Source organism: Condylura cristata, unplaced genomic scaffold, assembly GCF_000260355.1.
Source record: "Condylura cristata isolate star-nosed mole 26May11 unplaced genomic scaffold, ConCri1.0 scaffold00029, whole genome shotgun sequence".
Taxonomy (NCBI): Eukaryota; Metazoa; Chordata; class Mammalia; order Eulipotyphla; family Talpidae; genus Condylura; species Condylura cristata.
In genome coordinates, this window is record NW_004567130.1 from 10,016,600 (window position 1) to 10,042,861 (window position 26,262).

The window sequence follows — 26,262 nt, forward strand, 5'->3', positions numbered from 1 at the left end:
ACTTTTTTTCCCTTTGGAATCAATAAACAATTTACTGTGTGATCATCCCGTTCCTTTAGTTTTAGCTTTCACTATCACTTTTCTAGCTCCACCATGTTTATCAGTTGGTATTCTATTAAAGTCGTATATTGCCTTTATTTATATCAATAGAAATTCATGCATTACCAGTCCAGAGTTATACTCTATTACACAAGACCATAGAGTTTGAAGCTCAATTGGGAGGTCTCCTTTAATGTATTCCCATCAGTCTTAATACCACCATCCTGGTGCCACAAGCAGTTTCAAAGTCTCATGGTCTTTTCCTTTCCCCTAGCTAGCTAATGCTTGAAACACTGACAAATACCATCATGTTCCTCGGGTGCTAGCCCGCCAGCGGAACCTTGACGCCTCTCTATTCGGTCGGAGAACAGCGCAGAGGACCAACCTTTTCCGGCTCTGGCCGGAAGTCCGTTGGAGGGGGGCGGTTCTGTGTCAGGTGATCGGCGTTTGCGTAGGAGGGACCCCAGGTCTGGCCGGACTGAGTAACCCAGTCGACCGGCTGGCTGACGGGTCGACGGCCGGGTAGGTGGTGGACCCTTCGGAGGCGTTACCTGAGCTGAGGTAGGTTCATGAGCGTTTTGAGCGGCAGTTACAGCCGGTTATGTTTGAGGGACGGGGGCGAGGAACCGGATATGTGCCTTCACCCCAACGGCGGGCTGCGATACCTGAGCGCACGGACTCGGAGACTACGAACCTCGCTCTGCTCTGGGCCCTGTGTCCCAGAAGGGAGATTGGGCTGGCGTCTTGACCTTTCATTGTGTGATTACAAAGGGGTGAAGAGGCCCCGAGAAGGGAAAAGGGTCCTACCAACTATCCTTTCTAGGCTGGTACTCGTCCGAACTCTTGCCGTCTCGCTCTTGGGGCCGTTTCTTTGATATGGAGGTGCTTCTCATGAGTTTGCCCCGAGTGGAGATCCCGAAGCCCAGAACACAGCTGAGCTTGAGCGTAAGACCTGGGTTCGAGATTCCGGTACCAACAGGGGCTGTGCGTTTGAGCGACGTGCTTTCTCGGTGCAGTGTTTCTCAAATGCCGTCTACTTTTAAGTGCCCTGGTGGGCATGTTTTGCTGTGCGACGCTCAAGTAAGACCTCTGATTTATAATCTGTGTAGAAACCTGGGAAACTGCTATTGGAAAGTCCTCCCAGGGCTCCTATACACGCTGGCATTTGAAGCCCACTGCGAGTAAGTGCTTTCCTGCTGTGAGGACTAGATTATCTGTTCTTTGCCTCGTGGCAGCTGGAGTGATTCAGAGTCTTTGAAAGAATGGGGATATTTAGCCCATAAAAGAGCACTGGAAAAAAATTTTCTTTACAAACTGAAAAAGGTTTTACATAGTCTTTGGGACTGAAAGTGGCAAATCTAGGACTACTAGAGGGATACTTAGGGGAAGGCATGATTTTTACTAAATAGGAGAATTTAATGCAGGTAGGAGGTGGCCAGCAGTAGATTGGATTGTCTCTAAAGGTAGTGAACTCTGTGTGGGAGGTACACGGGTATGTAAGATGGTCCTTTCTAACCTGAAAGTATCTGATTTTCAGTGAGACACTTGGAATCTTTCTGTGCTGACTCTGCCCTCAGAATAATCATGAATTCTTTTTCCTGCCCTCTTCTTAACACCTCCATCCTTTAGTTAATATCTAAAAACCTAGTGTAATCTCATTCTGCTGTGTACCACCCCTCCTTTCTAGGACTTTGAAATGGCCCATCAAATGAGGGGTCCTTAAATGTTTGCTGAGTGAATAACAAAGCAGGTTCTCTACCCAATTTGGTTGTAGCTCGTTTTCTTAGCATCTTCAGATTTTGTGTTTGGTGGGAAGAAGCGTTTGAACTCTGTATCACAGAACTGAGGCATCATAGTCAAAAGGGCCCCTTGTGGTTATTCAGAACAACCTTTCCTCCCTGGAACATAAAGCCCTCTTTAATCCTTTTTCCAGTAGTTTGTTTATTGTACAATTGTCATGTCTGAGGAGAGTATTTTTGTTGTTGACTAACTTTCAACCCAGCATATACAACTAGTACTTTATTTTGTGAACTTGCCAGTTCATCACTTTTACATTAATCTGCAGATGTTTCCAGCATTTTTAATTTTCTAAGTATCAGAGTTCTTTGTGATTTACAGAACTTCAGATAGATAATTTTTTTCAAAACCTGTTCGAATGCTTACGTTGCCATGTGGAGTAGATTATGAGCCATATTATGAGCCAACTCTGCTGACATACCTACCTATGGCCCCCAAAAAGAAAAGCCACCTGGGTTGAGTCAAGACTTCCTGTGTTTTCATGCCTGTTTTTATCTACTTGTTTGTGTTTACTAAAATTTTTTTTTTAAGTTTTGAAATGCTTCTTCAAATATCCAAATGTTAGGTAAAATGGTTTTCATTTGATGATATCTTTAAAGCTTCTTAATCTGAAATTTTTTTTAAAAAAAAAACTACCTAAATCAGGGTCTCCCTTATGGCCTAGGAGTTAAGTCTCAGTGCTATCATCTTTAAAGCCTGAGTTCAATTCCTGGCCAAGGCACTAATCCACATATGGTACATGCAGCAGAGCTCTCCTGTCTTGCCTGTTCTGCTCCCCACTCTGTCTCTGGTGAATTCTCTCTCACATACATACACCCCACCTCTGGCCTACAGCCCAGTTCTTCTATGTATGCATGTATATGCGTTACATTACAGGTACTAAGATGACGTGCAATAAGGAAATATGCCTAATCTTGTTACTGAGACTTGTGCAGCCAAATGCATTTGATTTTTTTTTTTTTTTTTTTGGCACACTGGCGAATTCTGACCTGAAACCGGAGACTGCAACCAGTGCCCTGGGGGCCACATCCGGCCCCAGTGCCTGTTTTTGCTTGGCTTGTGACCTAGGATTGGTTTTTATAATTTTAATTGGGAAGTAAATCAAAAGGAAGATGATTATTTTGTGATTTGTGAAAATTACTGGAAAATCAATTTTAAATGTCCATAAATTTTATTTTATTTTGGAATATAGCCTTACCTATTTATTGTTTTGGGTAATAGAGTTGGGTAATTGCCCCAAATACCAGTCCACAGTTCACTCTATGTATAGCTCTTTACAGAAAGAAAGACCCTGACCTGCATCATACATTTTTTAAACTTCTTATTTTTCATTTGCATTTTTTAAATTTATTTTTTTATGCATACAGAACTGGAGTATAGGCCAGAGGTGCAGGGGTAGTGAGAGAATTCACTAGAGACAGAGTGGGGAGCAGAACAGGCTGACTGATAAAGAACAGTGCTGAGGGGAGTAGCAGGCAGGTCGGGAGAGGTCTGCTGTGCCATGTGGGTCACCTCTAGGGCAGGCAGGGATGGAACTCATGCTGAAGTGGCTTTAGCTTCTTTGTGCTATGCTTTAACCTTCTGCGCTACCAAGGAGGGCCCTCATTTGCATTTATTTTATATTGAGGTAGTATTGCATCACAGCAGAAAGTTCAGGGGTATAAAATGAACTTGTATATAAACTACATTACATTCACTACTAAATTCAACTTTTTTTTTTAAGATTTATTTATTTATGCATACAGAACTGGGGTACAGGCCAGAGATGCGGAGGGTGAGAGGATTCACCAGAGACAGAATGGGGAGCAGAACAGGCAGATCGACAAAGTACACTGCTGAGGGGAGCAGCGGGCAGGTCAGGAGAGGTCTGCCACGCCATGTGGTCACCTCCAGGGCAGGCGGGGATCGAACTCATGCGGAAGTGGCTAAGCTTCTTAGTGCAGTGCTTTAACCCACTGTGCCACCAGGGAGGGCCTAAATTCAACTATTTTAATGAAAGACTATGAGCAGGATTAGAAGATGTGTCTTGATGGTATTTACTATTGTGGTTCCTATATTTTGTTTATTTTTATAGATTTTGGATATTTATAAAAATTCAGTGAAAAAAAATCTGTTCCAGAAATCCTGTTTTGAAAGTTTCTTAATTTCTGGTTTTTTGAGAGAGCTCCTTTACTGAGAAATGGACATTTTATAATTCTCTTTTTCTTTATTTTTTTATAGAATTGTTACATCTTTTTTCCTCCAGTTTTATTGATTTACCAACTATTTACTATATAATTTTCGGATTGCAGTGTCACACCTGCTAATCGTCTTTTACTTTCTGGCTTACTTTGTGAAGTATAACCAAGATTATCCATTTTGTCCTAAAAAACACTATTTCATCTTTTTTTAATAGCTAAATAATACTCCATTGAGTATATATGCCACAATTTCTTTACCTAATCTGACTGTAGGCAATTAGGTTGTTTCTGTGATTTGGCTGTTGTGGATAATGCTATGAACATAGGGTGCATAGATCGTTTTGTATTAGTGTTTTCATCTTCTTTGGGTAAATACCTAGCTGGATCATGTAGTATTTCCTTTTTCTTGAGGGAGAAGAAGAGGAACCCCTGTATCATTTTCCAAAGCCTGCACCAAGATAATTCCAATGACACTGCATGAGTACTCCTTTTTTTCCATATCCCCATCAACATTTGTTGTTTGCAATTCTATTTTTCAGTGAATCTATCTTAAAGCTTCAGCTTCTCTTGAAAATCTTTTTATTTTGAAATAAAAATTTCACAAGTATAATACACAAACTTCCTATGTACCTTCACCCAGTTTCCCAATGAAACATTTTATATAATCAGATTAAAATGACCTAAACAAGGAATTTAATATCAATATAATACTACTAACTAGACTACAGACTATTCACCACCCTGGCCAGGGATCTAACTCATGCTTCAGTGGCCGCAGGTAACTTCATAGTGCTGCTCTTTAAACCCCCTGTGCCACCAAGGAGTGTCCCCCTTGAAGCCCTTTAAAGTATCTAAGAATGAACTAAACTGCAGAATTGAGTTAGTGCTGATCTCTCTCTGATCTGCATGTAGTTGGGTTTAGACATGCCAAAGCACAAAATTGTTCATTTGAAATTGCTGACCATAAAGAGCTGGGTGAGCATGGTCATCCAAGCGGTCCTGCAGGCTCATCTAAGATGTGATAAGACCCAGGGGACCTGCATTTGGGAGCTATTCTGATATTTGTCTGGTCACAGGCAAGATGTAGGAGTTGGTGGTAGTTTGGAATGCTGGAGACTGGCCATAGCCTTGGGCAGCTGCCTTGATAGCAGACAAGCTGGTGTACCCAAGTCTCTCTTGACCCTGTAGCATTTGGCTGTAGCCAGACCATCTTTTACATACTATTTTTTTTTAAACAGTAACTTTATTTGTGAAAGTAATGTATGCCCATTTTAGACATTATGGAAAAGACAGAAACCCCCCTTTCTCTCCCATCCCAGACACCTTTAGATTCATTATTTAAAGGGTTTTTTTGTTTTTTTGTTTTGTTTTGTTTTTAAGATTTATCTGTTTATGCTTACAGAACTGGGGTACAGGCTAGAGGTGTTGTAGGTGAGAGGATTCACCAGAGACAGAGTGGGGAGCAGAACAGGCAGATTGACAAAGTATACTGCTGAGGGGAGCAGCGGGAGGATCAGAAGAGGTCTGCCATGCTATATGGGTCAGCTCTCTGGCAGGGGATCAAACTCGTGCTGTAGTGGCTTCAGAGAGCTTCGTAATGCAGTGCTTAAACACATTGCACTACCAGGGAGAAAACCTAGATTCATTATTTAAAGAAAACCTGTGTTAAGGTTGCTTTCTTCTGTTTCCTCCCACTATTATAGATCATTCACTACTTAGTTCTATATCTTTCTTTTTCCTGTAAACATTTAAATGCTAACATCTCCATGTCTCTTCTGTAAGCTTTACTGCTAATGCATTTACTTAACCATTCACTTATTCAATAAATCAATAAACCATTAATTCTTACTGTATAGATACAATGTATGTACAAACACCATGTTCTTGTAGATAGAAATACTGCTTTTTTTAAATAAGGAGAACAGATTTCAAACAGGAACTTACTGTGGTAAAATACACATAACAGAATTTACCATTTAAATAATTTTAAGTGTACAGTTCATTGGCATTAAATATTTACAATATTGTGCAACTATTTCCTCTTTTCAAAATTTTTTCATCACCCCAAATAAAACTCTGTAACCTTTAAGTGAAAAGTCCTCATTCTCCCCTCATCCTAGCTCCTGGAAACTGACAGTCTCCTTGCTATCTATGAATTTGTCTTACTTCTACAAGGGACTCATATGACAATCTTTTGTAGAATTGTAAGGCTCCCAACCCCCATTTAAAAATTGTGAAATACATGTAACATAAAATGGACTGTGGTAACTGTGTTATGTATTTTTACTAATAAGCATCCCTTTACTGATGTCACTACAAAAGGTGATTAAATTAGCAAAACAATGTAAATCAGTGACAGTTGCATTAAGTACATTCACATGGTCAGGGAGCCATCTACCTACCACCTTCCATCTCTAGAACTTTTCATTTTTGCAAAACTGAAGTTTTATGCCCGTTAACTGGTGCTTCCCTTCTCCCACCAACCCTAGACCACTGTTCTCTCTGTCTCTGATTTTGATTAAGTACCTTTCATAAGTGGAATCACACATATTTGTCTTTTTGTGGCTGGCTTATTTCACTTAGCATAATGTCCTCAGGGTCCATCCATATTGTGGCATATGTCAGAATTTTGATCCTTTTTAAGGCTGAATAATATTCCATTGTATGCATATGCTGCATCTTAGCTATTATGCATAATGCAGCTATGAACATGGGTGTACAAATAGCACTTCTGGATCCCACTTTCCATTACTTTGGGTTTATACCCAGAAGTAGAATTGCAAAATCTTATGGTAATTATATTTTGAGAAATTGCCTTTACTGTTTTTTTTTCCACAGCATCTGTACCATGCTACATTCCCACCAAAAGTGCACAAGATACCAGTTCCTCCACATACTTGCTTGTTATTGTTGAGTTTTTGATAATAGCCATCATAATGGGTGTGACATAGTATTTCATAGTTTTGATTTGCATTTCAGTGATAGTGATGTTGAGCATCTTTTTCATGTTTTTATTGGCCATTTGTACATCTTCTTTGGAGAAGTGTCTGTTTGAATCCTTCACCCATTTTTTAATCAGATTGCTTCTTTATTGTTGATTTTTTAGGAGTTCTCTGTTTTTGCTGGATATTGAGCCTTTATTAGATATATGACTTGTAGATAGTTTCTCCCATTGTGAATTGCCTTTTTACTCTGTTTAAGTGTCTTTTGATACATGCAGTTTTCAATTTTTCGTGAAATCTGACTTATTTTATATTTTGTTGCCTTTTGTTGTCTTTGGTGCATACCCAATAAACCATTGCCAGAAATACAGCTTATAAAGTAGGGAAGAGATGCTCTGAAGTGACCCTACTTGCTGCGTGACTAACAAGAACCCTACTTCTCTACTCCTCACATCTACTTGGGATAACATGGGTTTTCTCTTCATTTTGTTGAGCAGTGGGAGCAAAGTACCCCTGAGTTGTGTGCATTTGCTCCCCCACCTGACTTGAGAACTTGCAGAAGTCAGAAGCAGCTCTTCCACCTGATCACTGAGCCAGGCCATGCCTGCTGCTGTGCAGATAGCCTAGGGGACTAGCTTGCCATTCCACCCTAGAACCAGTCACCAGTTTGACTCATGGTAGTCTCTAAAGCACCTGACTTTAATATTCATGTTCCCCTTGTGCCTCAGAAGCACCTGGTGGTACAGGTATAGCAGGATTTTTAAAGATAGCAAAATCCGGGAAATTAATTTTTTCCCTAAAACTGTCCTCTCTGCAGAGGCATTTCTCAGTGTGAGGCACTTTTTAAAATAGCAGTTAAATTCTGCCTTGACCATGGACTCCTTTGAAGACTGGAACTAGAACCTTGTCTGATTTATTTATCGTTGACCTAGTTTTTGGCATTCTTAATGTTTCACAAACTTCACTGACAGTAAACAATGAATGGAGATGCACTGTTTTTTAAAGGTCAACATTAAAAATTATTCCAAAAATTGCTTTTTTTTCCCTTCAATTTTTTTTTTTTTAAGATTTATTTATTTGTGCATACAGAACTGGGGTACTGGCCAGAGGCTCAGGGGTGGTGAGAGGCTTCACCAGAGACAGAGTGGGCAGCAGAACAGGCAGATCGACGAAGTACACTGCTGAGGGGAGCAGCGGGCGGGTCAGGAGAGGTCTGCCACGCCATGTGGTCACCTCCGGGGCAGGCGGGAATCGAACTCATGCAGAAGTGGCTTTAGCTTCTCAGTGCTGTGCTTTAACCCGCTGCGCCACCAGGGAGGGCTTCCCTTCAATTTTTAACCATGAATGGGCTTTCCTGATGGCCCTCCTTGGAACCTCTTATTTACTGGACAAGTGAGATTGTTTTGTCAAACAGATGCTATGTTACTGAACTCTTAGAAAGTGTTATCCCTTGTTGGTGAAATCTCATCAACCTTACTAGTTTTCTTTTTTTAAAGATTTGTTTATTTATGCTTGTTTATGTTTATTTAAGAACTGGGGTGTAGGCCAGAGGCCAGAGACAGAGAGTGGTGGTAAGCAGAACAAGCAGATGTATTGAAATACTCTGCTGAGGGAAGCCGTGGGGAGACAGAAGAGGCCTGCTGCACCATATGGGTCAGCTTACTGCCTGGCCTGGGATTGAACTTGTGTTGCAGTGGCTGGCAATAGCTTGATAGCATTGTCTTTAACCCCTGTGCCACAAGGGAAGTTCTCATTTTCTTTTTATAATCTACTTTTGGAGTATTCTTGAGGTCTAGCTCAGATAAAATATGAATTAATGAGAATTCACTATGTGAAACAAAAGCAAAACACATATTTTGAAAACTTAACTGATAACCAAGGGAGGACAGAAACAAATTGTCCCTGTTTGCAGATGAAGACCCTGGTATAATAAGTGGAAGAGCTGAGCATCAGACTAGGTGTAGCTACAGATTGTTCCCCTCACTGGATTATGCTAGAAATCCACAGCTATTAACTGTGGAATGTAGCCAGTGTGAAGATCTTTCTTTTAATACAATGTTTTACCAATTAACCACCACTCATTAATATGCATTTACTGAAAATCTACTGTCAGACTCTGCTTTTGCTAACTTGAGTGTCTAGCTTGAGTAATTATTCAGTAATTATTCATCCTCCTTGTGAGTAGTGTTAGCTTCAGCAAAGGTGAGTACCGTTTGGTAAATTGAACCTTTTTCTAGTTGCAGATCCCTGATTTTTTTTTCATTTAAGAGTTTTGGACAATATTTACTTTTTTTAAACCACTCAAAAGGACAATGGAGATGGGAAAAGGCACAAAATGATGTAAAAATGAACTATTATAAAAAAATACACATTAAAATTTTTTTAATAAAATAAAATAAAAAATAAATAAATAAAAAATTACTCAACAGGGGCCTCCCTGGTGGCACAGGGGTTAAAGCACAGCAGTACAGTGATAGGCAGCTGCTGCAGCATAAGTTTGTTCCCTCTCCAGGGAGGGGAGGAGGCCCACATAGCCAAGTGGACCTTTCCTGTCTCACCCGCTGCTCCCTCAGCATTTTGGTCGATCTGCCTGCTCTGTTCCCCACTCTGTGTCTGATGAATCCTCTTACCCCTCGCACTTCTGGCCTGTACCCCAGTTCTTCCATGCATAAATAAATCTTTTTTAAAAAATAAAAATTACTCAACAGTAGTTACATAACATTTCTAATTCTGAAAAACATAATCACTGAAGGATGTCTTCAGTGACATAGGATATTGATTTTCCATAACATTATTTGATTAGATTGATTCATATTGAATTGCATAGTTCTGAGTCTCCTGGGCATCAGATCCATCAACCTACGCACATTTGTGAGGTGCTCCAGAGGTGCCTATCCCTGTGTTGAGTAAGTCACCTGGAAGCTGAGTTTTGGGCTTGAGACAAAACAGACAAATGCATCACTAAGCGCTTTGGCTTGGGAGGTGGAAGTTTTGCCTCTGACTGACTCTGTGACCTTGAGCAAGTGACCTAACTACTCTGAGCCTTAACATAATATCCCAGAAGTGATATTAACAGTAGAATAGTAGTGTTTACCTCAAAGGCAGGCAGTAAAGATTAAATGAAATAATTCATGTATGGGGGTGAGCAGATGTTACTCATAATGATATTCATAGTGATAATAAATATAACAAATGCCTCCTAATTTTAACACTTTTGGGGAAATTTTTTATTTTGCCTGCATCAAGCTTACGTGTGTTTCATTCTGGATTTCCTCATACATAATTCTGATGTCTCACCTCCTCTAGCTTCAAGGAACGATGTTCATTGAGAAAGAAAAGTACTGACTCATTACTCAACAGAGTAATCAGATGTTGACTGCTTAGCTCTGTGAGGAATATAAAAAGCAATGTACCTTCAGTTGTGCTCTGTGAGAGACGTCATAGTGGAGGGAAAAGTAACATTTCTTCAGCTAAGCACTTGCTGTTTAATCTCACAACTATCCTGTGAGGATGTAGTAAACCTCTTTCTCACAGATGAGTAAAACAAAGTCTCAAGAGAAAATAATGAGTGAAGTCTCAGAGTAAATGGCAGAGCTGAGATTTGAGCCCTAAGCCATAAGATCCCACCATCTCTTGCTAGTTTTTTTAGGGGTGGAAATCCCTAGGAAGTTGAGGAACACTTTAAAGCCACGATATTGAGGATGACAAAGATAGTCTTTTGAATGACTTAAAAATCTTGTGCTAGAGCTAGTTGAAATGCTGTTTTTTGAAAACCTGGTAAGTTAAGGAAAATGATTGAAATGTAAACACACAAAACCCTTTTTAACTTAGAAATAGTGGAAGTTGAAAATCTAGAAATAGCTGACTCTAGAATTCTTGTTCAAGTATGTACTTACATTTGGAAATTGTTCTCTAAGACCTAGAACAGTACATGGAACATCATAAATTTCAATAACTAATTAGTGGATGAATTAGTACATTTAAACTATCTTTACAAGTTTGCAAAATTATACTATCTTCCTCTTGTGACTTACATTTTCTTTTGAAAACATGTATGTGATTGGTAAGGATGTGGAAAATAAGCACTGTTATATATTTCTAATGGCATTAAAAACCTGGCACATCATTTCTGGAAGTTGTTTGATGCTATCTGTCAAAATGACAAATAATCATACCCTTTGACCCAGCAGTTCTATGTCTGAAGTTTGTCCTAAATTTGTATCAGTAACAGTGGTCTCCAGGGTAGGAAACAGGGTGAGTATGTTCCAGGGTTGAGACTTTTCCATCTCTAACCAAAAAGATGAGCAAAGATGTGAATTTTGTACAACACATATGAATGTTTGTTATTTATAAATCTGTAAAAAATCTCTGAGAGAATTATGCTAAGGATGATCACACCCTAGTGTGAATTTCCTAATCAGATTGTTTCCCTTTTTGTCATTTACCGAGATCTGAAAGTATGGGATCTTTAACATTTCCCAGTATTTTTGTGAATATTAATGACAAAGTACTTACTACAGAAAAAGTGGCAAGTACAGATAAGTATAACAAAAACATTTAAGAAATTTATTCAAAGACTACTATACTTCTATTTTTGGCCTTTTTTTTTTTTTTAAGATTTATTTTGCATACAAGAACTTGGGTATAGGCCAGAGATGCAGGGGGTGAGAGGATTCACCAGAGACAGAGTAGGGAGCAGAATAGGCAGATGTACTGAAACACACTGCTGAGGGGAGTAGCAGGGGGCAGGGGTGGGTCAGGAGAGGTCTGCCACACCGTGTGGGTCACCTCTGTGGCTGGGGATTGAATTGGTGCTGCAATGGCTGTGATAGCTTCGTAGTGCTGTGTTTTAACCTGTTGTGCCACCAAGGAGGATCCCCTTTTTTCCCCCAAAATTTTCAGTGTTCTTTATCTGTTGATATTATATGTATGTTCAGTTTTATATCTTGATTTTTTTTCATTTTTTTCATTACTTTCATATTATGTAATTAAAATTCCCATATTTCTCTATGGAAATATTTTTAGTGACTGTATCTAGCATGTTGGTTTATATGTTTACTTAGGGGGTGGGACTGAATGGAGAAAGGAAGACTTTGATTTTGGAGCTTTTTTCAAGGTTTGGTGCCGAGCAGAAAATGCGAGCCCAGCTGATGAGGGTTGAAGGGCTCCAGGACCACAAGACCTTCCTGCATCAGCGTCAGCTCTTACCACCCCTAAGATACCACCCCTAAGTCCAGCAACAATGGATTCAGCCAGTGAATTGTCCACTTGTGTCTACACCCTCTTGTGTGTCCCCTGCCCTCACACTCACTACACAGTTCTGTCAGTGCCCCGCACACTGGACTGCCTTGCTAGTCTGTCTGTGTGCTGTCCTTTAGTCTAAAACCCATTATTATATCTGTATCCAGAATGTCTTGCAAACAGGATTGTTAAATCAATCTTTGAAGGTAGGAGGGTGTTGGTTGAACAGATAATGAGATTATATGATGCCAGTGAAAAGGACCAAGGCAGCTCCCAGGAAAATAGACCATTCTTCTCTTTTGTTCTCTTAGATCCAAAAGGACATGCATTCCCTTGATCCTGCATTTGAGGGCCAGGCCTCTGTGAGCAGAAAACAAATGAACACCATTGAGACTCTATAACTTTAGAGCTGGGTTTCTCTGGACTGCAAGTTCCAGTCAACTTACTCAGATTTCTTTCCACTCCAGTCTTCTGTGAGTGTGATGTAGGCATTCTCGGAATGTGGGTTCTGTCCATGTGGCCCAGGCACAGCCCAATAAGCAGCACTGACAGGCTCAGGCAGGCCAAGATAACTGGTAGGAAACTTCTGTTTGAGCAAGCATGTGCCCACAGGAATAAGACCTCTTTTGGGTTCCTCCCTTCAATCGTGCAAGTTTTTTGTCATCCAAATTTATGATCTTCATAAGTAGGATTAACATTTCTTAGATGCTTCTGTGTCCCCTAGCCCAGGATTTCTTAGAGATAAAGCAACAGAGAAGGCAGATAATACCAGCAGCAGATACTGTAACACCTGCCTTCTCTAGAACCTGAAAACTGAACTCAAGGATGTTACAAAGAGATTTCTTCATGGGGTCCGGCTCCTTCGTGGTTCCTGCAAGGATATGCATCTCTTACCTTCACTTCCTTGCTGAGTTCCTGTGAGGTTGCTGGTTGATTAACTTCAGGTGTCAAGCCCTGCATTCCTGAGGGATCATTACGCATTTCAAATCTCCTTAGTCCCATCACCATGTGTCCCACCCTAGGAACTCAGATTTAGTAATCTTTTTCAAAGCTGGGTGTGAACTTGTTTCCTAATTTGTCTGCTCTATTCCAGGTGGACCAGGTGCTAGTGGTTTGAAATCTTAGCAGACTTGTTCCCCACTCCACCCCCATCTCCAAGTTTATCTGACCTCTGCCTACTCCCTGTGGACTGTAACTGAGAACTGTGCATTCTGAAGGACAGTCTCTGGGGTTACTGACCCACCTGAACTCTGCACTGTGCTGTAACACTTTGTGTTTTTGAAAGAATTTTCCTCTTCAAGAGCTGAGTTTCTAGAACTCTTCATCAGAGACTATCTGGAGTGAAAGGTGAGGATGCTTACCAAAAAACACAGTTTTTTTTTTAAACATTTACTTATTTATTCATACAGAACTGGGGTACAAGTCAGAGGTGCAGGGGCGGTGAGAGGCTTCACCAGAGACAGTGGGGAGCAGAACAGGCCGATTGATGAAACACACTGCTGAGGGGAGCAGCAGGCGGGTCATGAGAGGTTTGCCACGCCATGTGGTCACCTCCGGGGCGGGGATTGAACTCATGTAGTGCTGTGCTTTAACCCACCTTGCCACCAGGGAGGGCCAAAAAATATAGTTTCTTGATGAAGCTTTGGATCCTATGTAAATCACTGAAAGGGCCTGGGAACCAGAGCCATGGGAAGGTGCCTCGTTTAGGAAATACAAGCAAGTTTGATGCTTTGAGTCTTATAATTACCCATGTGTCTTCATAATCTCCTATTCTGACTCTAGAAACTAAAACCAACCTTGCTCTCCTTTGTAACCCCTACCTACCCCCCAACCTCAACACACACAGTTGGTAGTACTGGACCTTAAATGTAGTTGGTATTGAAGATCTGTTTGGTTGAATGAGTAAGAAAATGAGTGCTGTGTTTGTTCTTTACTTCAAAGAACATAAAAGTTTCAGCATTGCTTGATGTATTTGAGGGAAAACAAAGACCGGCTGTTTAATTTTGTAAGGCTGTATGTTAAAGGGGTGATGTGTAAGAGTAATAAGGATGGTGATAATGTATTGGTAAGTCTGAGTTTGGCACAATGGCCTTGGGCAAGTCCTCTGACCTCCCTGGCCTGATGTCCTCGTTTGTAAAATGGAGTGGGGATCAGAATTAGTAATAGGAAAAAATGTGCTTTTAAAACTGGAAAATGGATTCGTGTCAAGTATGAAGAATGGTCAAGGGCAGGGAACAAGGTTGTGCATGGTCAAGTCCCTTAGCCTTATAGCAATCTGAAAAGATTTCAGTAGGATGCCAGTGTAGGCAGCCCATGCTCAGGACACGCTTCCCTTTTACTCTTTCCAGTTCCTAGACCTACTGGTCCTCTGTCTTCTAAACCATGATCCCCCTCCTGCTGGTCCCATGAGGCTGTGGCCACTTCTGTTTACATGCTTAATGGACAGTCCCCAAGAAAACTGCTCATCTCTGCCATTCTGCCCTGGTGTGGCGAAAGGTTCCTTTGTATGAGAGTGGGAAGATGAAAGCAGGCTCCAGGGATGGCTTTGCAGCTCCAAGGCCCAGGAAGTATTGCAAAAAGAGGTTTGTGACTATGCAACCTGGGAGTTGGCCAAAACCAGTCGTGCATGCCTGCACCCCCCTCACTCAGCAAATAATTGAATGCCTACCAGGGTGTCTCTAGAGTCCAACTAGGGACCTCTGACCACACCAGGGCAGTTTTCTTGGGGACTGTCCTTTAAGCATGTACACAACAGAAGTGGCCACAGCCTCATGGGACCAGCAGGATGGGGATCGTGGTTTAGAAGACAGAGGACCAGTAGGTCCAGGAATTGGGCAGAGTAAAAGGGAAGCGGGTCCTGAGCATGGGCTGCCTACACTGGCATCCTACTGAAATCTTTTCAGATCTCTATAAGGCTAAAAGACTTGACCATGGTCAGTCTAGTAAGAATTAGAGTGAGAGTATGTGGTCTGCCTCAAGTTACGACAAGCAGGCCTTTCCTAGTTTCTGACCAGTACATGGCTGCTGTTAACGCTGATCTCACCTATTACTGTCCCCTTACCATTCTTACCCTGATATCTACCTTGACCCTGATTGTCAGTCCCCTCAGTGATATGTCCCCTCTATAGATAAGAGAACCTTGATGGATCCAGGAAGTAGAGAGGGCAGGGGACCACAGTTAAGTGGCAACACAGTCCCTTCTTACCTTGCAGGCCCTCCAGGTCACTATGTTATCTCACAGGGCTGCCTACACAGCTCTGCAGGGCTCATTTACCAGGTGAGAAAAGAGATTGCAGCTCTCAAGGGATCTGCCTAGGGCCATGTCACTAGTTAGTGGTGGAGCCAAACTTTTCAAAATTGAAAGAAACTGCAATACTGGGGAACCATTTTTAAATGTATTATTATTCTCTTGTATGATTTCAAAATTGCAGTTTTATAAATGTGAAGGACTTAGAAAGGAAAAGTAACTACTTCTAAACCCCATCAATACAGAGGCACTGTTGTAAACAGCTTGGGGTATGTTTTTTCACATGCCAAAAAAATTCATTAAAAGAGATTTTCTTACATTTTATTCATTATCAATATAATATTATACATACATGGTTATAGTTTCCTTCTTTTAAAACCTTAATATAAAACTAACATCTGCTTATCATAAAATATTAAACCAAAGTAAGAATATAAAATTTGAGTTCCCTAACCATCATAATCCAGAACTAGTTGTTAATAGTTTACTTTGTGCCTTCTGAACATTTTCTTTGTGTGTATGTGTATATTATATATATTTTGTTTTTCCCCAGATAAATCCATATACATATTCTTCTACAATCTGATTTTTTAAAAAGAGATAACTTTTTATTATGGACAGCTACAAGTACACACAAAAATAAACTAAACATTGAGCTCTCATTCATCATCCAACTTCAACAACTTTCAACTTCACAGTTACTTTTCTCTCCACTTTGACTTTGTACCCCAGGAGCATTTTTTTTTTTAAAGATTTATTTATTTGTGCACACAGAGCTGGGGTACAGGCCAGAGGCTCAGGGGTGGTGAGAGGCTTCACCAGAAACAGAGTGGGGAACAGAACAGGCAGATCGACAAAGTACACTGCTAAGGGGAGCAGTGGGCGGGACTGGAGAGGTCTGCCACACCATGTGGTCACCTCCGGGGCAAGCGGGAATCGAACTCATGTGGAAGTGGCTTTAGATCCTCAGTGCTGTGCTTTAACCCACTGCGCCACCAGGGAGGGCCCCCCAGGAGCATTTTAAAGTAAATCCCAAACATCTATCACCCCTTCATAAATGTTTATGTATCCCTAAGCAAAGAAGAATTTATTTTTAATACCACATAATGCCATTTTATACCCAGTAAAATTATCAGTAACTTCTTAACATCATCAGATACCAGGCTAACTTCAGTTTTTGTCAAGCTTCTCTCTCAAAAATGTCTTCTTAGAGTTTTGTTTCAGTCTGGTTCCCATGAGAGCCACACAGTGCCATAGCTGGTAAGCCTCAGGTTTCCATCTATAAAACTCCATGTCCTATATATACCTTTTCTTTTTTTGAGAACTTGGATTAGTATATCAGAAGTCCCACGTTGTAGATTTTCTGATTGTATCTGCAGCCCCTTGGCATTGTTTAACACATGCATCTGTGCACTATATTTTCTATGAACATAGAATTTGTGTTAGAAACTTTGTGGATTGGTATGTTTCAAGAGTGCTTCCTTGTTGGCTCTGTGTGCTTCCTGTTGCATCATATCCCGAGAATGTCAGTAAGATTGATCCATGAACCTGATTGTCTTTATGTTATGTTTACAGTTGACTTTCTACATTTGTACACAGTCCTTAATTTTTTGAAGTGCTTTGGGGTTTTATTATTTATTTGTTTCTCTTGAACAGAGGTGTCAGGTACTTAAGCTGGAACAATAAAGAATAATGCAGCCCTTAGAAGCAGGCTAAGAAGAAATGAGCACATATGTATTGAGAGAAGGAAACTCTGGGTCAGGGGGACGGTCTTGGAGCCAAGGCCATCAAGACATTGGAGCTGCCAGCAGCCAGCTGCCCTTCTGGGACATTATGTAAAATGATGTAACAGAGTGAAAAAGTGGCGGTGAGCCGGCCTTCTCTCCCTGCTCAAGTCTCTGAGCTGCTATTGTAGAGAGGGATGTTCATGAATCCAGAGTACTCAGTAGGTAGGAAGGCTTCTTGGTCTGAGAAAACTGTCGTTTTTTGGTCCTTACCTTCCCATATTTTGGAAGCTGAAGTAAGGGGGTCTTCTGAGCTGCAGTGGTGAGTCCAGACTTGCGGGAAGGGAAGGGCTGCCTGCTTTGGAGAGTGGGTGAGATGATCTGAAGCAGCAGTGTCAGAGCTGGAAGGGGACACCTAGGAGAACATGTAGTCCAGTACTTTAGTTTACAGATAGAGAAAATTGTGGCCCAGAGAGGAAAAGTTTCCATAACCATCTACCAAACTGAAAACTACCATCCAAACCTCTGATTATTTGATAGTCAACCAGCATTTCTGGTTCGGAAATTCTGCAGAGGTGAAGGTGGCCAGATCAACCTCTTGACAGATTCTTAGTCTCCACCCAGAATTTCTGAGTATCCCCTGGAGTAGCTCTTGTCCTCTTTGAACTCCTGGTGTTTCTTTGATTTTGGGTGGTAGCAAGCAGTAGGCTCTTTCTTCCAGCATTTGGTGGCCAGCATGGTCTGTTGTGCTCTAAATACAAACTGGATGACTTAAATCCCAGTCTTGACTCCACATTAGTTAGCAGAGAGGTCTTCGACTACAGTTTCCTACAGAGATTGGACTAGGATCAGGTTTGTTCAAAGCATGGTCTTGATGTGCTAGGTGATTTCAGGGGGTATGAGGAGAAATAACTCTTCCATCATAGCATTTTATATTTATCTTTTATTTATAAGTAATGCTGTTTTTGTTTGTTTGTTTGTTTATAGCAGTGTTAGAAGTCCCTTCTGTAAATGTTATTAAGGCTAAAAGTTGGTAGATCAGACAACATAACACAATTGTCAGAGGGAGGAATGCAAAAGATTGCAATCTGGAAGACAACAGAGCATGTGGCCTTTCTGGTCCTTCTGTCCTCCATAATCTCTCACATCTATAGGGTTTTCCTTATTTCTGATAAATACCAGTCAGAATTTCCTGACCTGAGCAGATTCACCACCAAGTAGAAGCTGTCCAGAGTCAGAGGACACCCTGTGAATGCTCAGTTTGTTTGAGGCTGTGTTTACCACCTGGGGTGGTTTCCTTGGGAGTCTGTAAGGACAAGAGAGACGGTGCTACAGCTTGTGATTTCTGAAGTACATTCTGGATGATGTACCTAAGAAGTTTTTGAGTCATTTGCTTGAGTCACTGTGTCATTCTCTGCAGACTCTGGGACCTGTCCTCAGGAGTTGGATCATAATCTGAACTTCAGGAGCTAAGGACAGATGGGGCTTTTGGGCATGGACTCTGTGGGGAGTAGACAGCAGAAATGGGCAATCAAGGACTCTCTTCCCTTTTAGGATTTCCCTGGGGAGAACCTTCATTCAGAGTTTGCTGACAGCCAAGGATGGCGAGCAAGGGGCCCTCGGCCTCTGCATCCCCTGAGAACTCCAGTGCAGGGGGGCCCAGCGGCAATGGTGCTGGAGAGAGTGGAGGTCAGGACAGCACCTTTGAGTGCAACATCTGCCTGGACACAGCCAAGGACGCCGTCATCAGCCTGTGTGGCCACCTCTTCTGGTCAGTAACCCTATCACTGTCCCAGAGGAGATACAGAGGAATTTTAAAAGTCTCTGGCCCTGAGCAGTTTTGGAACAGATAGTTTCCCACCCACTTTAGGATCTTGATTAACTCAGATCCAAGAAGCAGGAGACCTGGGTTCTTATCCCAGCTTGATGAACTAAGTGACCCTGCTCAAGACTTGTCCTTATTTTGGGCTCTAAAGTAATGATACCCACCATTTAGTGAGTACTAACCATGTGCACTTGCTGTACTGAACCAAGAAGCAGTATCACACAGTAGTAATGAGCAAGGACTGTTTAACCAGACTGCCTTGTTCTGAATCCAGGTTTTACCATTTCTCCACTGGATGACCTTGAGCAGATGATTACACAAGCATTGTCTCATTTTAACAGAATTGTTTATGAGCATTAGATGTCTCAAATAGGTAAAAGAAGCACATCTAAATAGGTAGAAGAGCACATACTATGAGTAAATACTATGTGTTGCCTGTGATCCAAATAACTGTCATCATAGTTTATGTATAGCAAAATGGCAAGATCAGTACCAGTGCAGTCTCCATGGTTTTGAAAATCCCTCCTGGTCCTGAGAATGTGGGTGGGTGGATGTTGAGATTTGATTTAACTTTTCACTTTGATCTGTGCCTTTAAGGGTGAACTGAGTTGACAGTGCCAGGAGTGGTGAAGAGCGTGTGTGAACTCAGGGCGGGCAGTTGCTGGGCAGCATACGTGCTGTTGGGCTCCTCTGAACCTTGAAGCTACCCTGTATTCAAGAGTAATGGCACTCTGACTGGGAACCTTTAATAAACAAGAATGGCTATAAGGGAGTGTTGAGCCAGATGATCAAACCCCAATTTGGCTGAGTAGGAAATCAAACTATGGAATAATCTTGAGGAGAGCAGTGATGTGAAGAAAGGGTCATTTAAGGGGAGTTTAAATTGGCAACAATGAAAAAGATAAATTTGTTGGTGAATGAATAAAATAGGGCAAAGGTTTCTTTTCTGGAGACTATTGCCCTAATTATTAAGATTTCTACAGAAACTCCTAGAAATTGGATATATATTCTGGGGTATCATAAAACCAGGACTGGAAATGAGTGACAAAATGAGGAATTCAGAGTCATGATACCTACCGTAGGAAAGAACACAGACTCTAAAATGAGAGAGTTGCTGACAGTGGCATGGTTTTTCCCTGGGCAAATGTACTGTGACAGGGAGATAATTGCACTTTCTCAGAGCATAGCACAACTGTTTAGTGATATTAACAAATGAAGGTATTCCGCCTCTGCTGGCACATAGTAGCTGCTTGATAAATGGTAGTAATCACTATTATTGTTACACTCCTGGACTTCTCCTCCTAAGGTGAAGTTACCACTGCTTCTCCCCCACATCCTTTGAGGAGAGTTGCCAGTGGAGATCCGCCAAGCTTTGGGGGTGTACCTTTAGCTCCATTTTAATGGTATTACATGGTTGGAGTTAGATGCCAAGTGTATTGTTTCATCTCCAGGGTTTTCAGACCTGGGTTATGAGGCAAAATTGAAGTTTAAGAATTAAGAAAATAATTCTCCCCCCAAGTCTTAATTTTACTCAGTGAGAGTAGAAGAAGTTATATGAGGGATAGAAACCATGTCTACCCTTCCCTCTGTCCTGGCACACAGTAAGTTACAGTAGGTATTTATTAGATGAGTGAATGGATAAATCAATCAAGAATGAAAGAAAAATATAACTCTGGAGATACGATGAGGAACTTGTACTTGAGTTCTGTATATAACATTTTTGCTCCCAGTACTGGGTGATAAAAAGAGCAGTAAACTGGAAATCAGGTCATTTAATTTTTCAGTTCTGGTGCTGTAGGCAAGTCAGAGTTTTTTGAGTTTGGATTTCTCGTTTGAAATATGAGAGATTGGGCAGAAATAGTATAACTCATGAAGCTGAAGATAGCACTTTCTGACAAGCAGCATCCCAGTCCTTTGCATTACTGGAAGATTTTTTTTCCAGTGTATATGAACTTTTAAATTATTTTCTACTAGCATAATTCTCAAAGCTGAGGATAACTTAGAGATTATTAACCTTGTTAAACTGGATCAAGATCAAGACCAAGATCTGGCACCACACAGTCCTTTTGAACATGAGGAGGCTGTGAACCCAATGAAATTGAGTCAAATAGTACACCTATATGCCCCCACTTATTTTTTGTGCACAGTCTCCTTACTGGATTTCTCCAGAGACCATAACCTCACAGAAGTTGACTTGTGGAGAAGCTGAGAGTGATTTTAGCCCAGTCTTTTCAAATTTCTGATGCCAGTGGCCCTTCCCACAGACCTGTAGTGGATTGTAGTGCTTCATACTTTCCCTATTTTCTGCTCCCACTCTACCCTCTACCAGTGTATTCTGCTAATGAAAGCATTTTTTCTTCCTCTCCCTTTCTCTTTCTCCTTGATGACTGGCTGCCCTGGGGACTCTGGCAGTTGGCCGTGTTTACATCAGGTAAGATGTATTTCACTTTACTTTGTCTTTCATCAGCTATGATTGCACAAGACACCCCTAACCTCAGGAGACTGCTGTCAGAAACTGCAATCTCTCCTGCTTGGGTTCATTTACTTACTGTCCCCCAACCCTCTTTACACACCTGTTCACTGACAGGCACTTGATGAAACAAAGGATCAGTGGCGGCTCCCCAAATTCTCCTGACTGCTACTGATGGCTTTCAGAGCTTTGGCAGTCTACCACCTCTCCGCATTTCAAGTCCTCGTTTGCAAATTGGGTCGGATTTGATAATAGGTTAGGTTTTATTTTTGAGATTTTGCCTCTATAATGACAGGATTCCTATCATGACAACAATCCGCCTATCCTTAAAGATCTTGAAAATATGTCAAGAGGCAAACATTTTTGGTCTTTTGCAAAGGGAAAAAAGTATGTGTTCCCAGCTTTTGATTATTATGAAAACCACTTATTACATAGTCAGCATCCAGGGACCTGCTTGCTGTGAGACAGAGCAGGGCCTGACATTTACAGCTGATGTGAATAATCACTGTGAGCGGACTGTCCCCACAGTTGTTGGCAGTAGAGCCCCATATGAGTAGGTGGCTTAGGAATGTGGGGGAGAACAAGAGTTCCCCACCAACAGAGCCTCAGAATCTGGGTGGGGTAGGAGAGACAGACAACAGGCTTCCTGTTATGTTCAGTATTCTGACTCCAGTAGAACCTGGTAGAACATAAACATGTAAAGAGCACATGACACAGAAATTTTGGCACTTTAAGAGTAAGATAATGGAAATAGTGTATAAAATTCTTAAATACTCTAACATAAATGTTGAGATCTATGTACATATACATACATACACATACTCAAATTATTTAGTATCTGTAAAAGCAGTATAAGCACCTTGTTTTACCATTTTAGTCTGTTTTTAGAAAAGTTAAATATTTTTAGAATAACCTGGAAAATCCAAAATAGAATTGTGATGCTTTTAATATTGAAAGAAATAGTAGAATCCAAAAAATAGTAGAAATTACATTTTAAAATCTAGCAAATTTAGATAACAAGCAAAATCTATCCTTTAGCATATAGTAAGTCAACAGAAAATGGCCAGCCTTGTCTAGATGTATGGAAAGTGCTTTTAAAAATGAGAAATGGGCCCTCCCTGTGGCAACGGGTTAGGATGCAGCACTGCAAGTTAGCGGCAGCACAGAACTATGAAGCTACCCAAAGCTACTGCAGCTTGAGTTTGATCCCCAGCCAGGGAGCTGACTCACATGGCACAGCAGACCTCTCATGTTTTGCCTGCTGCTTCCCTCAGCAGTCTATTGCAGTAGGTCCACCTGTTCTGCTCCCCGCTCTGTTTTTGGTAAGTCCTATTGTTAAGTAAGGGGAAGGATGTCCTAAAAGAACTCTACCACTACTCCAGCTTTTTGGATTCCACCCCCTACTCCAGGGATTGGAAACTACAACTCCCAGCAGTACCAAGGAGAGAACTGTGAGGACCTAAGGGCAGAGCTAAGCAGGAATTCTGGGACTTTGGGAGATAAAATAGTAAGCGGTTCTCCAACTGTCACTCTGAAGAGGTAACGGTTCTCTCTCTCTGGAGCAACTGCTCTCAGACCGTGTGACTGGGGCTAGCAGCCTTAGTTTGGGACTAGAGCTCCAAGTTAGCAGCTCCAAGTTTACCTCTCGTGCGTGCGCGGGTGAGGCCCCACAGACAGGCAGCCCAAGTCCACTCTGTAACACTATCACCCCCCAGCTCTTAATGCATAAATAAATAAATCTTTTAGTTTGTTTTCATTTTTTTATTATTATAATGGTTTATTTTTACATCATTTTGTACCTTTGTCCATCTCAGTTGTAATCCCTGTGGACTTATCCCCGTGGACTTAGCATCGCCTATTCACCCGTGTGCCATCACCATAGTCCCATGCATCCCCCCTCCCCACCATTTTTGATCCCATTCCACCCCCATAAAATGTCTCTGGTATATAGTTGTTCATTGTTAAAATAAATAAATCTTTTTAAAAAAAAAAAAAAGAGAAATCACAGAAAGAAACAGAAGACATCCAAAAAAATTTGTCTTATTCATCAGGGAAGGTGAAGATATAAAATTTGTTATATGTATCTTAAAACTTAAACTGAGACTGGGTTTGTTGACATAACCCCAGGCTTATAGTTCCTTCTTGTTCTATTGCTGAGAGAACGAAGCATGAAGTCTATTTAATTATGGTAGGATTTGAAGGTAATCTTTATTTCACCAATATAAATATTATAATGAGTGCCAGGAAAAGGAATCAAATTCAGTTCTTTGAGATTGTCCCTGCCTGTGCTGCTGTTTCTCTGTCTGTTGTTTGCCTGATGGCTCTGTGGTGGCCTTGGGCCATTCATGTGTTGTGTTCTCCTTTTTGCAGTGGTTGGAGACCAGGCCTAACAGACAGGTGTGCCCAGTTTGCAAAGCCGGCATCAGCCGAGACAAGGTCATCCCACTCTACGGCAGAGGCAGTACTGGGCAACAGGACCCAAGGTGAGGCCTATGGCACCTCTTATACCCATTCCTCCCCTTGGATGTGAACTCACTTGCATTCAGCATCCACTCCCTGCTCTCTTTACTTAGTACTTGCAGACCCTTAGTTCTGAGGCAGTTGGAATAAGGAAAAAAGGGAAACAAATCATTATAAATCAGTCAAGTTGCCTCTTGCTGGATTGTATTACAGATACCTACATGTCTGCCAGCATGCAGGGGACTGCACAAATGACATGAAGTAGCATGTCCAACAAGCAAGTCTGTGAGGATTGGGATCAGAGCAGCAGTGATCCATAAAATGTGGGGGTAGAATGGTGAACAGAGGGTCTGAGAGGCTTTGTAATTTGAGTTTTCTAGAAAAGAAGGTATAGATGGTCTGGTGTTTTATGAACATGAATACTAAGAATCATTTTATGATGATCTAGCACCTCTTCTACTCTAGCAGTGAGGTTGCCTTCATGTTACCTTTGCCAGCCTACCCCAGCATACCCTGTACATGTTGGACACCTAAGACATAATGAAGTTCTCTTTAAAGGGACTTAATCCTTTCACATTTATGAGGCCTTGTAGTTGCTATCCTCTGCTCGTCCACCCTTCCCAGATCTGCTCAATCACTTCCACCTCCTTTAACTTCTGCCTATCTTTAATAAGCAGCTTTAAAGTACCTCCTCCCTAGAGTGGCATTTCTTTCCTACATTAGTTGCTCTTACATGTCCTCCCGTGACATTTAGTTCATACCTCTTTAAAAGAAGTCCCTTCCCAAATGTATCATGAGTGATTGTAGTTCCCTTTAAACCATGAACACCTCAAAAGTAGGCAGTCATCAGTTTTAGTTTTTGTAGCATCCTGCTAAGTGCCTAATGATAGTCCAGAATTTGTAGGATAAGTGATGTAAGGGGTCAGGGCCCAGACGCAGAGAGAATAGAATGCCTGCCCAAGAGTAGTGGGAACTGAAGCTCAGGCAGTAGTAGCAGATCAGAGAAATATTGACTCACAGCGCCCTACCTGACAGGGCATCCTCTGTTTCAGTTTGCATTTAGGACTTTTTCTTTAATCGGTGACCTCTGCCTCACACAGTTCCGACAAAGGTGTCTGGCTGGGAATCATAATCATTCTGATTAAAACCCTCTGTGAAAGAACTAGGCTATCGTGTAGTCTGGTAAAAATCTCATTACAAGCTGATTTTCTCTAGCTTTCTATAGTTGGGAAAAACGTTAATTGCTGGTAGATGAGTAAGTATTTGACTTAATTTGGCATAGGTGCTGTACAGGAAAGGGGGCAATGGCCTGTTGGTGAAGAGCTTCCACTCCACTCAAGGAGCAACTCAAAGCATTTTGTAATAGATTAATTTTACACTGTTTCTGTTTCAGAGAGAAGACCCCACCCCGTCCTCAAGGTCAGAGGCCAGAACCAGAGAACAGAGGGGTGAGAAACATTTTAGAAGAAACAGATATGAGCCCAAGCCTTTAGAAATGTCCCTCTTTGATTAAAAAGTAAAACTTATAAAATACAGAAAGGAAAAAAGGAAACAAATCACAATCAGACCATCTAAGGATAACCACTAAAAACATTTTGGTCTGTTTTATTTTCTGTCGTGAAAATTTTGTAGATCTATTTATTTGTGTGAATTTTATAAATAGGTACATGTGTATACTTGTGTTTTAATTAAGCAAAATATTTACCCATAGTACCATATCCTAAACAATTATATTTTCATTTCCTCATTTTTATCTTTGTTTGTCTATATGCATTTTTATATAGCTATCACTATTCGTTTGCTTTAAAACAGTATTTTCCATGATACCCTGTAGGGTCCTCTTTATTTTTAAAGGCTACCATTTAGTCTGTTGAATTTTGATAATTGAGATATTCCTAAGGACCTTTTAGTTGTCTCCAGATTTTGCTGTTATATATAATGGTGCATTGATTATCTTTGTATATATATATTTCTTTCTTATTTGAATTGTGTCATTTCCTTAGGACTCCCAAGGGCAGCATTATTAAGTTAGGGATTGTTATAGAAATAGAGGGTCTCTTCTCCAGATTATCCTTAAAATAGCACTTATTCATGATCATTACATGCAAAAACTATATGTTAAGGACATTATAGGCACAATCTGTTTAAGCCTTACACCAACCCATTTAACAGAAGAGGAAAGTAAAGCCCAGATATCTGAGTCACACAGGATTGAAACCCAAATCTGACTGGTAATGAAATCACTGCTTTTGGCTCACAAGAAATACCACTTGACCCGCCCCAGACTCCAGCCTTTCTCTGAATATTAGCTAACCCCAGCATAAGTAGGGACACAGG

At 41.1% G+C, this 26,262-nt stretch overlaps 1 protein-coding gene across 2 annotated transcripts in view; it reads left to right on the forward strand.

The window, feature by feature from the left end:
- Nucleotides 1-508: 508 nt before the first annotated feature.
- The window catches only part of RNF185 (ring finger protein 185), a 32,076-nt gene continuing 6,322 nt past the window's right edge, over nt 509-26,262 (forward strand). The window contains exons 1-6 of one of the 2 annotated variants that reach the window (XM_012731203.1): nt 509-600; nt 13,293-13,546; nt 18,725-18,941; nt 21,408-21,426; nt 23,836-23,948; nt 25,319-25,373. In XM_012731203.1, coding sequence (XP_012586657.1) covers nt 18,772-18,941; nt 21,408-21,426; nt 23,836-23,948; nt 25,319-25,373 — 357 coding nt within the window. In that variant the 5' untranslated portion in view covers nt 509-600; nt 13,293-13,546; nt 18,725-18,771. The remainder of the gene's footprint in view (nt 601-13,292; nt 13,547-18,724; nt 18,942-21,407; nt 21,427-23,835; nt 23,949-25,318; nt 25,374-26,262) is intronic. The other variant, XM_012731202.1, reaches the window with a different exon arrangement.